The sequence below is a fragment of the Camarhynchus parvulus genome, chromosome 4 (genome assembly GCF_901933205.1).
Source record: "Camarhynchus parvulus chromosome 4, STF_HiC, whole genome shotgun sequence".
In the NCBI taxonomy this organism is placed as follows: domain Eukaryota; kingdom Metazoa; phylum Chordata; class Aves; order Passeriformes; family Thraupidae; genus Camarhynchus; species Camarhynchus parvulus.
The window spans coordinates 13694457-13711437 of record NC_044574.1 but is presented as its reverse complement, the minus strand read 5'-3'; the positions used below and the strand labels follow the sequence as shown (position 1 = coordinate 13711437).

Here is a 16981-nt window from a genome sequence, read left to right as displayed (position 1 = left end):
AGCAGTTCAAAATTCCGTGTTTGCAAGTAGGTGCCTTCAAATATAATAGCTGAAAGCTTTTATCTTCCCCAGGTGGTATGCCTAATCCCCATCCTTAACACAGCAGTAGTGTGGCGTGTCAGATCTAAACCTCCTAAGGCTGTGGAAACATCCTTAACATCTTAATTGGCTACAGGTCTTGTGGTACCTTCACTTTTCAGCCTCGGCAACACGGGAAGCCTTCCCCACACCTTACTCTAGTCTTGCTCTCAGGAAGGCTGCCCGGATCTCCAGTCGGGACAGCGGCAGGGGCCCCTGCAAGCCGTGGTCCCCCAGCCCCACTGCCAGTCAGGGCCGCGATGGACACGAGTCGTGACATTGCCCTGCCCTACCTGCTCTGCCGGCTCAATCCCCGCGGAGGGACGGGGCCTGTCGGGCAGCCCCAGGCACGGCGGCGGGCGGGCACGTTCTCCTAAGCTATGTGCGACCACGCACAGCAGCGAGCTCGTGTTCCCTCCCCATCGCTCGGCCCTGTCCTCAGCCCCGGGCACCTGCTCTGTCCCCTCCCGAGAGCCGCCCCCTCCCGCGACCGGGACAGGGACTGGGGCAGGAAACGGGGCAGGGACAGGAGCAGGGGCAGGAAACGGGGCAGGTACAGGGGCAGGGACAGGGGCAAGGGTCGGGGCAGGTACAGGGGGGGCAGGGGACAAGGGCCGGGGCAGGGCCCCGGACGCCCCCGAGGGCCCGGCGCGGCCCCCCCGCCCGCCGCCGCCGCCCCCCGCGGCCGCGCCCCCCGCTGCCCCCGGAGATGCGCGGCCGTTGCGCCCGTGCGGCGGCGGCGCGGACGGAGCCATGGACGGAGCGGCGGAGCCCGAGGCGCGCACGCTGGTGAAGCGGGGAGCGGGGGGCGCCGGCAGGGGCGTAAGTAGCGCGGGGCCGCTTTCCGTGCTGCGGGAATGCCCGCAGTCCTTACCGCGGAGCGGGAGCGAGCCCGGCGGTGCGGGCGGGGAAGCTCGGCCTGCGATGCCCACGCCTCGGGGAGGATTAACGGGAGAGGGAGTGATTCCCATCCTCTCAGGCGTGGTGGGCAGGGTGGTGCACGGAGGCTGCGGGAGCCGGAGTAACAGCCCGGGGCTTCCCCGAGAGCCGGGCAGAGCTCAGGTTGCATTGCACAGCCCTTCCCCGCTCGGGAAGTTGGTGCCGGTGCAGGGGAGGGAGGCCGGTGGCGGGCAGAGCTAAAGGCACCGCAGCCGCCGAGCCGGGACCCGGAGGATGCGCGGGGTCAGCGCGGGGCCGGTGTGTGCCGGGCCGGGGGGCGCCGGCCGGCGAGGGCTGAGCAGGGCGAGGGCGCTGCTGCCGCTCCCTCGCTGCTCCCCAGGACCATCCTATTGGCAAGCTCTCAGGGCGAGGGCAGAGCCGGGGAGAGAGGGACGGAAGTTTCCATTCATCGCCGCAGCCCCGAGGGCAGCGCTGCCGGAGGGCGCCGGGACCACGGGCACCTGCCGGGAGCGCCTGGCCCGCGCCGGAGCCGGGGCTCCCCAGTGGGGTGCTCCAGAGTCCGGCTTTCCTGTGTCAATTAGAAATATCTATTTAAAAATATTAAACTTCCTTATGCATGCATGCAATGTTTGCCACTAACGATTGTGCTTGATTTTAGTCTGAGGAGGGGACTATAACTAACCAAAGTGCAAACTGTGATGCAGTAAATGAAAAAAAAAAAAAGACAAATTGAGACTCATGGTAGCCAGCACAAATATTTCACTGCATAGTGAACAAGGACTGGAGTTGAGAAAAGCATCTGTAGACCCCGGTGCCCTGGGATCTGTGATTAGACCAAAAATGTGGGCTTTCACAAGTAAGCAGTCGTTGGGTATCTGCAGGTGTTTGCTGTGAGCTGACACGCAGCTTTCCCGACTGAACTCTTATTGCTGTGGTGATGGTGACACGTTCCTGCCCCTGGGCTGACAGCAGGGACGCATGAGCACACGCATGGCTGTGAAGCCAAGGAGCAGCACCTGTGAAGGAGGCGTGGCTGCCTTCTTGCTTCCTGGCCATTTAAAAGACACTGGGGGTTGTGTTTATCTTTTACTAATGTTGCCACAGGGTAAATTTTTTTTTGAGCAACAGTTTGATTTTTGGGTGTTTTTTGCATTCTTGCTTCATTGTGCTTTTGTCTTTATCTGGTGTTGCTGAAACATGAGCAAATATTTAAAATAGTGAATGAGGAGACAGGCCATGGAGAAGTTGAAGTTCATGTTCCAAGTTCCAAAATCTCTGAATCGAGTGAGCCTGAAGTTTTCTGCAGCTGCCTATATACTTAAAAACTCCATAGTATTGAACAAGTTTCTAAATCCAGCTATCACAGTGAGAGATTTTCTAAGCACTTCTGTGATTTGCCCTGCAGTATCTTCCACTTAGCCTCACATGCATATAATTTGCCTGTACTGAAATTTTTGTGCATTCATTGATGTTTTTGATAACCATTAGGCTATATGTTCCAAATAATTTTGATTGCAGGATTTTTCTGATGTGTCTAATGTTGTTGAAGTAGAGCCCTTTAGAAATATTGCATCAATATTACTGCATAACACATGGGAACTCAGACTTACTCTTTGTGAACCCTTTGGGAGCAGCCTGGTAGACCACCAGAAATATTTTCCCCAGCATTCTTCATTCAGAGTAGTAGCAATTCCTTCTAAGTGCAGGAATGTTTGTGCATAGCCGAGAAATAATAAGCACCCAATATGAGGTGTTATCATCAGAAGATAAATAAAGCCTTATGTCAAGTTTCTGCATTTTGTTAAAAAAGTAATGGTGCAAACTCTGTGTGTGTGTGGCAGGCTCATTTTAAGAAGCTGGCTAATAACAATAAATTGTGTTTGGCTTATGTAATGATCTCAACAGGATATATTTCGTACACAAGGCTTTTCGCCCCCTGCACACTTCCTCCTGACCTGACCAAAAGCAGGCTGGTTAATGAACTGTGTAATCTCTTAAAAGGTTCCCACACCGTGTGGAAGAAGTTAAAAACACTCAGCCATCCTGCAGGGTGCATTTTGAATGCTCAGAGTTGGCGGCTCCAGGCATGGCAGACCCCACATGTGCTGGGCTGTACACTCTGCTCCCCACCCTGGCGCCTGGGTGTCTCATCCCTTCTCCACAGGTGACCGAGCCTGTGACACCAGTGTGGCACAGGAGCTCTGGCACATGCCCATGGCCACGGTGTGTTCACCTGTCCTGCTGTGCCCACAGGGCTGGTGGAGCTCGTTCCAGTCCACTGTCACTGCGGCTCTGCCGTATGCCAGCTACACAAACCTCCTTCATGCTCAGGACCTGCATTTCCCAAAGTGAACACACAACTTTGTGCAGCTGACAGAACATATTCACTCATTAAACTGTGGTGGTGTGGTCAGTGATAGAACTGAAGCTGAGTTCCTTAGGCCTGCTTAAGCAGGTCTTCCTCCTTTTGAAAGGATTGAAGCTTCAGTGAGTGAGGAGGCTGGGCATAAATAGCAGTGAACTGTGCCTGAAATTCTATATTCTTATCATAGCTAGTTTTTAAAATTGAAAACACATTAAAAATACATCCATTTTAGCACATTCAGAGCTGTCTTTCATTATCTACACAATGATATTTGCAATTAACCAGCCACCCAAACACTAACTTCAATGTCTCTTGGGAATGGTCTCTTTGCCGTATCTGTGACCCGGCAGCAGAAGTGAATGGCAGAAAGTAATACTGGGGAAGTTGGAAAGGAATGCAAATGCAAAATCTCTCAAATCAAAGCAGTTTTACCTTTTATTCAACAGATGATGTGGAAGCAGAAATTGCAGATTTGGGCTAAAAAGAATACGAGGAGGATGAGGGGAGGAGCCCTGAGGAGGGAGAAGTACAGGTGTGCCACTGGGAAAAGGGCACTGGAGAGTGTGTGTGGCAACAAGTTACTGTTGGAAACTTGCATACAGACTACAAAACCTAGTTTGTAGGCATCATTTTAATGTTTTTGGTCACAATTTCATTAATCATTTTGGGGGAGTGGGGGTGGGGATGAAAGCCATCTCATGAGTTTTCAGCCAAGTCAGACCTACCCACAGACCTGTTGTATCACATATATGCTATGCCTTCACTGTGTTAGTGATATACTGTCAAGGGAACCTTTGCTGAGATCATGCTTCCCCAGCATTCTACTTTTTGGTGTGGGAGCTGCTAGAACACTTGCAGCAGAACTCTGTGAGGTTGAAAGAAGTTCAAGTGTTCACTAATGCCTCCATAGATGTTAAGTGACATGCTGTCACTTCAAATGTAATGTTTCTCAGAATGAGCAGGGGGAAGTGTTTTAGGCTATTATTCTGCAGCAAGGACATCTGCCTGCAGGAGCTATGCAAGATAGCTAAAGGGTGTTTAAAATCTGAGGTATGTTAATTTTGAGTGTACTGGCAATGGCTGCATCTTTTCTTTGTTTTGCAGAATTGGTCTGGGAGTCTTATTGTGGCCTCCTTAACTGGTGCTTTTGGGTCGTCTTTTCTTTACGGTTACAATCTGTCGATGGTGAACGCTCCCGCAGGGGTAAGTGTCTGACTAAAGTGGAATTTAATATCAGTAGAGGGCAGCCTTGCCCAACTATTCTCTCCTCAACATCCTGTCTTTATAGTCCTCCTGATTACATAGTAGAAGGGGATTAAATGTCGTATAGTAGCATTGTTTGCCCAAAACCTTCTTTCTGCTTCACGTGAGGTTTTCACATAAATTTAGTAAGTGTCAGAGAGCTAAATGCTGCTGTTGAGGTGAATGGGTGCACATGGTTTACTTCTCACTCTCGCAGGTCCAGGCTAATCATGACTCTTCTTGCAAGCTTTTATGTGATAAAGTATTTGTAATGTCTGACTGGTGAGTATTCAGTGGCTGCATGCGCATGTTCAGCAACTTCTGTTCACATCATCCAATTCTAGAGGGTTGCACAACATTTCATTCCCACAGTACTGATATTGTAAATAATGCCTCTGGTTTCCTCTTAATGGGCCTCCTCTTCTGTGTTCTGTTGTGATGTCTTGTTTGGTTCTGAATTCTAAACTTCTTCATCTATTGGCTGCAACATGTGGGATAGATTTGATGAATAGGGCACTGTGAAATCAGTATACAAAATTTGTGGGGATTTCATTAAAATATCAGTAGTTACAAATGGAAATCTGAACATTTTGTTTTTACACTGGCTGTCTAGAGACCCTCAACTCAGTCAAGCACAGCAGAAAGCAATTCAGGGGTGTTGCAAGCAACACTATTTTGAAAATTAGCTAGTAAATATTGGAGATAAACTGTGCCCAATATTTAGTTCCTTTCCAAAATAGTTCATTTCCAAAGCTAAGCTCCTTCTTTTATGAAAATCTCCTATTAAAATATGTTGCTAGATTTATACCTAAGCAGGTTTTTCATGTTAAAGCTGGATGCAATATTTATGCAAATAACAAAAGAAACATTTTTTAAAATTTATGTTCTATATGCGGATTTTATTTGGTAAACCGTTGACCCAAAGGAGCAGGAAGAAACTCAGCCTATAGAAATCTTTAATTGCTTGCTTCATAACTTCTGGGAGTTTTCTTCAAATTCCTTTTACATACTAGTTATTCAAGGCTGGATAAACTGGATGTTAGCATGACATTTCCAGTCATCACTTTACCTTGCAGTCATCAGAGGATAAAAAACAGCTTAGAAAAAATCAGCAAGAAGCTGTAATTCTGTGAGCAATGGTATTGATTGTCCTGATGGAAAAATCCTTCCTGCGCTGCCTTGAGGCTGTCAACAGAGCAGTGAGAATGAACCAATTTCTAAACTTCCAAGTGCCATTTAAAAAATGGACTGTCCTGGTAGTCAGAGCTTTCTGTCACTTACTGCAGGATTAAGGGAAAGAAAGGATGATGGGATGTGCTCCTTGACAGCACTCAGAAAGTTCTCTTTGAATCATGCAATAGATTACAGGGGTGTGGGTGGGGAGGTAGAAGATGCAACCCTGTGCAAGATGCTAAATTCCAGGTTTTGTGCTTAATAACACTCCCAGGATTGTCTGGTTTTGTTTGAAATCTTTAGTGTGGCTCTTGTGCTGAAACTGGGCACTATACTGATGGCTTTGGTCATACCATTACAGGTATGCATGAAGTCTCCCTTGGTGTTCAGTGTTTGATTGAGAACTTCATAACTCTCTTATTCATGTTAAGCCGTACATTAGCTAGGGCTAAGGAGCAGTCCTACTGACAAGGAAGCTGTGTAGTTCAAGAAGAAAATACCACTTTGTCCTCTGGCCCTCTCTCCAGCTCCAGGATTAATGTGTGTCATCCATTTGCCTACAACAGACCACTTTTGTGTCCCTGTCCCTGGAGCTATGGTGACCAGGTTGAAGGGAGGAGCAAAGGCTGAGGTCATATCCATGGTGGGCAGCAGTGACCACATCAAAGCTGTGCTTCTTGCAGCACAGCAGAAGGAACCTTTGCCCCATCTGTTTTCTCCTGTATGTGACTCAATCAGACTGCTGCAAGGTGACCCTTTGGGAATTCTGATGTGAGATGACAGAAACACCAAAGCTGAGCACCTTGTAGCTGTAGGTAAAAGCAGCCTTGTAAGAGGTTATACTGGGAGTGCAGCAATTCCTACAAGTTGTGAGCTGTGTTTCTTTTATAAACTTGGTAGGAAGAATAATTTCTTGTGGTAACATGTGGCTCACAGCTGACATTGTCAGATTGTCCTTCTCTCCATAGGATGCTGGGTATCTTCTTCCTCTGTTTACTTCAGTACAATTCCTCTGGATGCTGAAGTCCTCCAGCCTTAGAGAAGGACTGTATAATCCTTTGAGAAGTAGTGAAAAAAGGCTTGATTAAGACAGTTGACTAAAACACAGAATGTTTCCAGGATCCTTGAACTCAGCATGTCAGCAGGATGTCAGCCGGAGCTGATGGAGAGAAGGGAGTTAATTTAAGACTGAAGTGTTGAAGAACTATATGTGAATTCTTGTGTCCATTTTCTTTCAGTGCCACAAATTGTGTCAGCTCATCAAACCACAGGGGAATTCTCCTACAGTTCTCACTGCTGGGCTTTATTTCAGGTCATCTCATGAGGCAGAGTTAGTTTAACTTCCTGATTGTTGCAAGGGGGAAATAAGCTGCACATTCTCTGTTCAGAACTGAGATTGCTTCCCACTCAGTTCCCTGTAGTTTTGTGGGAAAGAGCATGGCCCATCACAGGTATGATTCCCTGAGAAACCCAGAATTACAGGTTTCCATGGGGTTGTTCAAAGAGTCACCAGAAGTTATTAAAAATATATGGGAGCATTTGACAACAGGAGGACAAAAGCTTTGATTGAATACAAGATGAAGCTGTCTTTTTCTGAGCTGGATTTCTACAGTTCATTTCATGGGCTGATTGCGGCAATGCCTGTGAAACAATGATGTGCTTTGTGCTCTGTGAGGGAAGCAAAGTCCCTGCTACTTTCTGCTCTGCAGCCCTTGCCCTCTTCCTGCAGGAGGCTGCAGCTCTGAGTTCCTATGGCACAAGCATGCAGCCTGCTGTGACAGCTGGTTCTGTAGCTGTCACTGCGTGTGAATTACCTCTGTAACTAGGGGTAAGACAAGGAAAATATTTCTCTTCTTTTTAAAATATATCCATTGAATTAATATATGTAAAAATTTATATATTCCTTATATTTCTCTTCTCTTTCTCATCCCAGCACTACTATCATAATGAAGTGAGGCAGTTGAGAAAATAAGATACTGGTATCAGTCAACCACCATTTTGGTAGGCTTTGTTTAGAGGCTAACATTTTTGTGTACAGGTTTATGCTTTTAGTGTTATTGAGACACCTGATCAAAAACCCCAAGGGAGCTTTTACACAGAATTTAATGGATTCAAATCCAGTGGATTTGCTCTATCAAGTTTGTTTTGTTTCATGTGCATCCTCTGAAAACTTCAGTGTTTTATTAGCTTCCTATTTATTGGCAGTGGGAGTCCAGAGAGAGGTGCTAGTACATGTCAAAACATCCATCTATTACTAGTGAGTGTTTTAGTTTGTACTTTCTTTCCTTGAATATTTGCAGTTATTTGATGTCTCCTTGTAAATAACTAAGCTATGCTGAGAAAATTAGTCATAACACAAGGGGAGTGTAATTTACATGCTATTTTTAGCCATTATCATTAACAAGAAATGCTAATAGTGTTCTAAAAGTGTTTTCTGTCAGTAATCATTACTATCAGAAATTAATTTCAAATAGAAAAGAAGATGATTGAATCTCAATATAATCTGAGTATTGGTCTTAAAGAACTAAGATGTTACTACTTGTTTTAATGGCAGATTCATTTAAAATCTTACTCTGAGACTTCTAAATTATTCAAGCACCAAAATTACTTGTCTTTTTTATTTTTACTTTTAAGATTATTTTTAATTTTTTTCCCTGTCTGTTTAGAAACATTCAAGATGGGATGGGAGAAATAACCCTGTTCTCCTTTTAATTCAGGGCACAAAAAGTTTAATAGAAATTTGATAGATGGAAGACAAGAAATTGTATATTCCACCTTTACCTTTCTTAGGTATTTTGTTGATGGAGAGGTGATGATTTTAGTTTGCTAAAAGCCCTCAAATAGGATATTTCATGTGTCCAAGGCCAGACTTTAAGGCAAAGTTTGAAATTCCTAGTTTGAACAGGGAAAATGTAGTGGCTTATTATGCTGAGAAGAAACTGGGAAGAAGTAGTTAAAGATACAAGATCAAACTTTTGATACTGAAGAGCTTTGAGAGCTTTTCCCAAGTGTGCTGTGCCCTTCTGCTGTAGTGACTCCAACTTTCTGGTGCTGTATCCTTGCCAGAGCATCAGGCACCACGGTGGCATTTCCTTAGTTTTGAAACAGGAGCAGCACAAAAACAAGGAAGTTCGACTAAAGAGAAAGTAAATAGGAGATGTCTCTGCAGGCAAACAGAGACTGTTAAAACTCTGTCCTGGAGCTATAACATCTTTACCTTTTATAAAGATGAAGAACTTAGTCTAATTAAACATCAGGGAAGGGAAGTCATTAGAAGGCATCCTTAAAAACCTGTGGTTGTGCTCATGTGAGGAAAGCAGAGGAAGAGTGTAAACTTTGGCAAGTTAAAGGCTAAAGGGTGATCTCATCCTGGACATTCTTGTCTGCCTATGGAGTTTTTTCCCCATTGGGTTTGGTATTGCCTTGTAGTTATATCTATATATGCTTGCACTGATTCAGTTAGTTTTATTGCAGTTTTATGTATAAATGAGGCCCCATTTTTCAGAGGAGAGAGACACAAGAGCAAGAGTGATTCCTGCAGGAAAGCTACTGCGGGTTTTCTGGGGTTTTAATTCTGTTTCTCTCAGCTGTATTCCTCAAGTGTGATATTTTTTTTGCACATATTTTTATTATTTATTTTCTTTCAGTATATCAAGAAGTTTTACAATGAAACTTGGGAGAGGAGATATGGCTTCTCAATGGATGAAGGCACGCTGACACTCCTCTGGTCCATAACCGTTTCCATTTTTGCCATTGGTGGCCTTGTGGGTGCCATTATTGTTACCCCAATTGTGAAGTTCTTTGGAAGGTAAGTGTTTTGGAAAACTTGCATTTTCTAAAGTAGTTTCTCACTTAGTCTCTCTAGAAGGTTTTAATTTTATTAAAAAACAAAACAAAATAAAACAAAAGAAATCTTTAAATTCTGAAAATTTACTGTGCATTATTTGAGTCACAGAAGCCATTTGCTCTGAACGGGCAGTGGGTTGAGATCTCAAGGAGTGTGACTTGTCAAGTATGTCAAAGGAAAATACATAAAATAGAAATGATTTCACAAAGGACTGGCAGAATCTTGTTTCATGAGTTTACTGAATATCTTACTGTAAACAAACAAAGCTATCAACATATCTCATTTGCTTCTTAACAGCATTTACTGTCATATGGTAATAAAAATTTACTCTTTTTTCAATCCTTTTGTCAACTCAAAATCCAGTTTGGAGAACTGGACTAGGATGAAACTCCCGCATGATCTTCCCCCAGAAGGGTGTATGCCATCCATTCTGTACCATGCAGTATTTGACCAAGTCTTGACCAAGTCATAGTCCTGAAAATATGAGTATTTTAGGAATGTTTGCATTGGTGTGTGTTTGCATTTTTGCTGCAGGTACTACCTAGGTATTTCTGTTAAATTTTTGTGTCATAGAGTCTTTCAAGTAGAATTTGAAAGGTCATTTATAATTTATCTATATTTAGAAGGGCATGGGGAAAAAACCCACCATTGTAGCATTCATCATAACTACTCATTTGAATTTTTCTTAATTGTAAATTCAGTATTATTTGATATCTTTTAGTCAGTTAAATCACAGGAGAACATCATCATTGAGGCTTAAATAGAAGTGTAAACCTCCAGTGTTCTTACTTTCCTGTTTCACTTCTTTACTATTTCCATTAGATTGTACTTTCCTAGGTCTATTTTTCATATGTCATTTTTCATCTCAAAGAGTGTTTTTTCAGGTTCCTCCATTTCATGCTTACAGCAAGTCAGTATTCTCAGCTGTTACCCATTCTTCATGAATTTATTTTGTCACTTCAGCACTTGATTTTCAATTTTTAAATATTTTCCATAGTTGCATTATTTATTTTTTCAGGTTTTCAATTTCTTCTGCCAAATCATGCATTTGGCTTTTACGTACTTGTTAGAAATATGAAACTGTACCTGACTCAGACTGATTAATTCTCAGAAAATAGTTGAGTCTTTATTAAAACAAAGTGAAGTAAAAATGGGTTCACAGAAGTCTAGAATTTTCAGTGAAGAGTAGAACAGCTTTGTGTGCAGGTTTGTTAAAATTGTTAAATTGTTAAAATAGTTAAAATGGTGGCTGATCTCTGTTGTAGATACATTTCCACTGGAGCTCGTGAGGTTTCCAGGGCAGACCTTTACACTTGCAGACTCTGCCCCTGTTTATTATGTTTATCTCCATTAAGCCATGAAAAAGCTCTGTTGCAGATACAGAGTGCTGGAGCAGAGATGGGAAGGGGCTGTGGGAATAAAGGCTGCTCACCAAAGAGTGGTTCTTGAGTTTGCTGCTCACACTGCAGAGTGTTTGTCTGGTCTAGGAACCCAGACTGACATGTCATTATGGTAATTGAGGAGCACACAGTGAAATGTTGACAGAACAATAAAATACTTTGCTGTTAAATTGCTCAAGTGTAGGTTGGAGGGTTGTATCTATGATGAAGCTAAGCTCCATTTACACTGACACAGAATAATGAGCTAAGGGGGATTAAAAGCACTAGTCAGAAATAATGCATGACTTTAAAAGAACACTTTTGAATCATATTGCTGTAAAGTTAAAAACATAAATTCCAAATTACTGGATTCCTAGGCCCTATTTACTTCAAGAGACATGTAAAGTAATTTTTTGAAAGGGAACCTTCATCCACATAAACATAATTCCCAAGTTCAGATGTGGCTTTAACTCTTTGTAACTTAAATTCTCCTCTTCTAACAAAGAGGGTCTGCTGTTGTTTATCCTGAGCACCCAGACCAATATGCTCAAGGGATTGTTTAGGTCACTTGTAGGGTCTCCCTAGAAGGAGGGAGAGGCTGAGCATCACAGCAGGCTCCTCTCCTTGCTCTTGGTTCCACAGCCAGTGGTCACACTCAGTGCCTTCGGTGAGAGACAGGGCAGAGCAAGGGCTCAGGGTCAGTGTGCAGAAATTCCTCTGTGCCATTCCTTGCTCCTCACTCCCCTGAGCTCCCCATGGACCGCAGTCCCTCTGGGGATGTCCCTGCTCAGGCCTGGATCACCCTCTCCTCCACTGACCTTGTTACACCCTCGCTCCATGTCCCCATTGAAGTCACCCCTGCAGCCCCAACACTCCCAAAACCTTTCCACAGACACTGCTTTCCATAGCAACACCCTAAATACAGTGTTCTCTTGTTTTCATTTCCTTTTCATTCTGCCAAAGTCTTTGTTTTTATCATGCTTAGTTAGGCTGTGCTTTTCTCTTCTCAGCTGCATAGAATGAGGGTTTGCTGGCCAACTTTTTCTCAAAAATATGTATTTTATAGTTTTTATTTAAATTAAAAGAGAAAAAAACAGTATCTTCAGATGAATAAAGGTAAGACTTTTTTGACCCAAATGAACATTTTCTTTCCAGTTTTGTCATTATTTGTATCCCTTCAGCCACCTCAGAGTGTGTATCCATCTGAAAAATCTGTTCTAAACAGTTACAGACATCAGTCTGGTGGTTATGTTGTATAGACTTTAAATGAACTGTATCTAATTTTTCTATCTTCAAGCCATGTTATTAATTCAGTGTTCAAAACTCACTAGAAAGCAGGAAACATGATTAAAAATACAGGTGTTAAATATAGTTCCTTTCAAAAATGGATGCATCTGTTGTGAGAAGTTGGGTGACTTTTTCAATGAGTGTGAAATTTCCTGTTAATACTTACATATTGAAAAAATTAGAACTGGTGGGACAGTTTGCCACCTGCTCTAGAAATGAAAGGGATAGACAGCCTTCCTGGTCACTCCTTTTTAATTTATCCCTCAAACTTGAGCAGAAAGTTCTGAAAGATGACAACTAAAGGAATTAAGCCGTTAGCAAATGAGCAATTTGGATGTTTTGAAAATTTTAAAATATATTTTTGTGATTTCGTTCATGCTTTTTAACAAACTAATAATTTGCCATAAAGAGTATTTCTTTTGTTTGAAAAAAACCCCTAATATTTTATTTAACTGTTATAGAATGAAATAATTTTAAACTGGGGAATAAGTATGTAAACCTGTATTTTTATTAATTCCAATAATTTTTAGAAAAGCATTGATTTTTATTACTTGCATGAGCCCAAACATTTTTCCTAACTCTACAAGTAGGAAGTAATTTTCCCCAATGTATGGTTTTAATATTAAGAATTTAAGGATGAATTAAAATGACACAGGTGATGTCACAATTGGGAAGTTCTTGAAGTGTCAAAAACTGTATGTAACATTAAAGTGCCTGTAGTTATAGCAGCTTATTGCTATTTGAAGTGTATTCTTTGGGTTCTCCATACAGTCATCTATCCGGAATATGCTTATTTATATTCATGTACAGAGCCTTAGACCTGGCACTTGGGTTTTAGGATGCATAAGCTGGCTCCTTGCTGTGCTGTTGAAGTACAGCTCTTTACTTATCTATGTTATATTTTCTTTTAAACTGTGGTGTAGGTTTGAAACTGTACCCACGTGGGTATAATGCTGTTTTTCAGAACGCCACTCATCTAAGAGGCAGTGTTTGTTAGGCACTCTTTATTTATAAATATTTAAGAATAATAGATTAGTGTGCTTCTAACATAACCAGATTTAGCTGCCATGATGCTGGTTTCTACCTAAACCATCTTTGCCTTTTAGGAAATGCACATTGGTGCTCAATAATGTGTTTGCAGTGGCAGCTGTACTGTTAATGTCCCTGTCCTTGCTGGCTGGGTCATTTGAAATGCTCATCCTGGGCCGCATCATCATGGGAGTGGATGCAGGTAAGCTTTGGTCACACTCTCCATGTCTGAAATGCCTGTGCTGTGCACACACTGCAGGTCAGCTTTGGTCCCATTCTCCATGTCTGAAATGCCTGTGCTGTGCACACACTGCAGGTCAGCTTTGGTCCCACTCTCCATGTCTGAAATGCCTGTGCTGTGCACACACTGCAGGTCAGCTTTGGTCCCACTCTCCATGTCTGAAATGCTTGTGCTGTGCACACACTCTCTCCTCTTCCCCTGCCAGAATTTGCTTTGCATCAAAGAGGTGTTCCAGGGACTAGCAATAGCCACACTGATTTGACTGGGAAAAAATGGCACACTAAGGGCTGGAGGATCTGATGTTTGGAGGAAACACTGGAATGGATGCTCACCACTGCTAACAAAGCTGTTGTTTCCCCACCTTTCTTCTTCCAGCGGTGGTAGAGTGGATTTGTTTCCATGCAATGAAAATCCCTTGACTAGAAGAGTGTATTTTGCTATTAACACTGCTTTTTGCTGTGTTTAGCAGCTGTTGGATCCCATGTTAATGCCTGCAGGACTAGGGAAGGTTTGGTACTTTATCAATTGTTCCTAGCAATATGGTCTTCCCAGTTTGAAAGTAAGCCATGAGAGCACTGCAGCACCAGAATGACCTGGCAGCTAGAGGGATGGGTTTCTGCTAATTTTTATCCCAGATTCCCATCAAGCAACCAAACTTCTGAAGCTGTGCAAACATTGTCATTGTACTGACCAGGGTCATGCATTTGTTTGTTCTGTTCCTGGCTTTAAACAGCATTCCAACTCTTATTTTATGCCTATTTTGAAGAGTTAATTGCAGCAATAAGCCTGTATTGAGAGGAACATCTGCTAATACTGTTTACAGTAAAAATATTCCATCTGACAATGTCTGCTGGATCTGACTGATGCACTGGGCTTTTTTTCCCTTACCTACACCAGTGTTAACATGATTTTGCTTGCTTTGGGATGAACAAATTTAAAATATAAAATCTGTTCTCCTGGAGATTCTCATCTCTGAGTAACCTTTGGTGCTCCACATCAAAAAGCAGCCCATGCACATCGCTGTAGATCTGTAACAGATAATCAATCCCATTGTTATTAAATGGTGTGAGACTAATTAGACATGCAGGGAAAATAATTCATGTTATGTATGGATAGATATAATTCTGCTCCTTGCATGTTTTTGTGCCACCCTTGTGAGCAGATTATCACTAAGATTCCTTTCAATACAAATTCGTTGCATACCTGGCATAATAAATATGTTTTGACTTAATATATGGGTTTTGTTCTTCTTTTATAGGCATTTCATTAAGTGCCCTCCCCATGTATTTGAGTGAAATATCTCCTAAGGAAATCCGTGGTTCATTGGGTCAAGTCACAGCCATTTTCATTTGCATTGGTGTTTTCACTGGTCAACTTTTGGGGCTGCCAGAAATATTTGGGCAAGTAAGTATTTAACAGACCTTTTCTGTGAAAGGACACAAGCATGCTCTAAGTGTCATATTTTCATATTGTGACTGGATTCTTCACAAAAGTGGAAAACAGAAATATTTCTTTTTCGTTTTGAAGCACTTTGCAAAGTAGTTTCCTCCATGTCTTCTACAGGCACGTACTAAAAGCATGGCTAAGTTTGGTAGATGTGGCCAGCAGGTTCAACAGCTTCTGTTCTGAGTGGCTTGTGTGTGTCCATATGCAGATCTCCTTCTCCCCCTTTCTTGGTGTACATCTATGTTTTTTAGTTTCCAGTTTGTTTGGCCACCATGGAAATGCTTAAGAGTTTTTATATTTTCAATCTCTAATTTTCCAATGTGAGATAGAGCTGAAAAAGGCTTGGTTAGAGTTATTATGAGAGCCTGAATAGGAAGATGCTTGCTTAGTGATTATAGTGTTCCTTTTAGTGCAATCCTTACTTGCCCAGCTTTTAGACAAAGTGATAGAAGAGCAGAGTTAACATACACCTTTATGGAAAGATTCTCTATTCAGATAAGAGGTTGTCTTGCTGTCATAGGCTGAGATTAACTTGGTGGCCACTGGATGTCATCATTACTCTGAATAAATGAACTCGAGTTTTGTTCAGGCTGGCAACTGGAAATACAGAATCACACAAGAGGTAAGGCTGGAAGGAACCATGCTGGTCATCTGATCTGACCAGGTAGTTTCCATTCAGTGATGATTCTTCAAGGCAGTGTGGAGGAAAGGTCTGCAGCAATCCTCTCACAGTGAAAATTGAACACAGAATCCCTTCTGTCAGCCAGAAAAAGTAGTAAGGAGCTGGAAAGTGAGAGGAGCTTTTCCCTCTCTGTCCATCCAAAGGCAACTCCTTTGTAAATACATGATACCATCCTCCCTGACACTTTTATTTTTGCTTGATCAGCTTTCCTATTCTGTCCCTTTATTCTGTTCAGCTCTCCTGAAGGCAAATGATTTGATTCAATTTACCCTTTATTGAAGGATTGATTTCTCCCCTGCCCATCCAAAGCAATAGATTTTAGGAAAAAACTTAAAATGGCTTTTATTGTGTGACTTCAACAGATGTCCCTTCAATAGCTTGGAAGCAAGTCTACGACAAACAAGTGTTTGACATATCAAGAGGCCAATTTGACTCCTTAGAGTATGGCAGCCCTTATGTAGCAGGAGTTTTTTAATTTGAGTTTTTGAAACATGCATACACTTTTAAAGTTGAGGTGTCATGAAAATTCTTATTCCTTGATTTCAGCTCATTATTGCTGGTTTTATTTCTCTTCTTGGCTTCCTTTCATTACTGTTGTTGCTGCTACCAAATTACGGAGGTAGTGTTTCTGCTTCTACAACTTGCTTTAGTGTGAAGTTAATTAATATCTCACCATTGAAGACAGGCATTATGTAGGACGAAATATGCTTTATCTACAGAATTGGTTTTCTCTAGATGGATAACATCAGCATGTAAAAGAAGCAAAGTTTTGGCTGATGTGGATCACAATATTTCCAACCAATTTATTGGAGGCAGCTTGAATATTCTAGCTGGGTATGTGGATAGGTTTTTTCTTTTAATTTCTCTTGGTTTCAGTCAAGCCAGGATTTTTTTCCTTAGATTTGTGGGGGTTCCCCTTGAATCTCCTTCAGTGGGAGGTAGTTTTATTTTGCTGCTCTGCAGTTGTTTGTTTCTTATCAGAATTTGTTGTAAATAATACTACTTACAAATACTTGTCTTCTGTCATAGTTTCATGAGGTTTCTGCTGAGATTTGTCATGCGTATATTACTTGTGAACTGAGCAAATATCTAAGAGGTCGTTAACCATTGTATCTAAGCATTGATGGTTTTAAAGAAATGGGGGACAAAAACAGAGATGAGTGTCTTGCTGGAAGAGACTCTTTGAAAAAGGGATGGACATAAGAATGGCTGTCAGCATGACTGAGGTCCTTCTTGTAAGAGGAGGTGACAGTAATATTGCTTGTGTGGTCAACTCAACAGAGGGAAGGGACAGGAAAGGACTGCACCTTGT

General features: G+C 42.4%; 1 protein-coding gene across 3 annotated transcripts in view; it reads left to right on the top strand.

The window, feature by feature from the left end:
• The first annotated feature begins 831 nt into the window (after positions 1-831).
• The window catches only part of SLC2A9 (solute carrier family 2 member 9), a 76258-nt gene continuing 60108 nt past the window's right edge, over positions 832-16981 (top strand). The window contains exons 1-5 of one of the 3 annotated variants that reach the window (XM_030947734.1): positions 832-900; positions 4448-4546; positions 9406-9566; positions 13378-13502; positions 14800-14945. In XM_030947734.1, coding sequence (XP_030803594.1) covers positions 832-900; positions 4448-4546; positions 9406-9566; positions 13378-13502; positions 14800-14945 — 600 coding nt within the window. Of the gene's footprint in view, positions 910-4041; positions 4118-4436; positions 4547-9405; positions 9567-13377; positions 13503-14799; positions 14946-16981 lie in introns of those variants that run through there. The other 2 variants (XM_030947733.1, XM_030947732.1) reach the window with 2 other exon arrangements.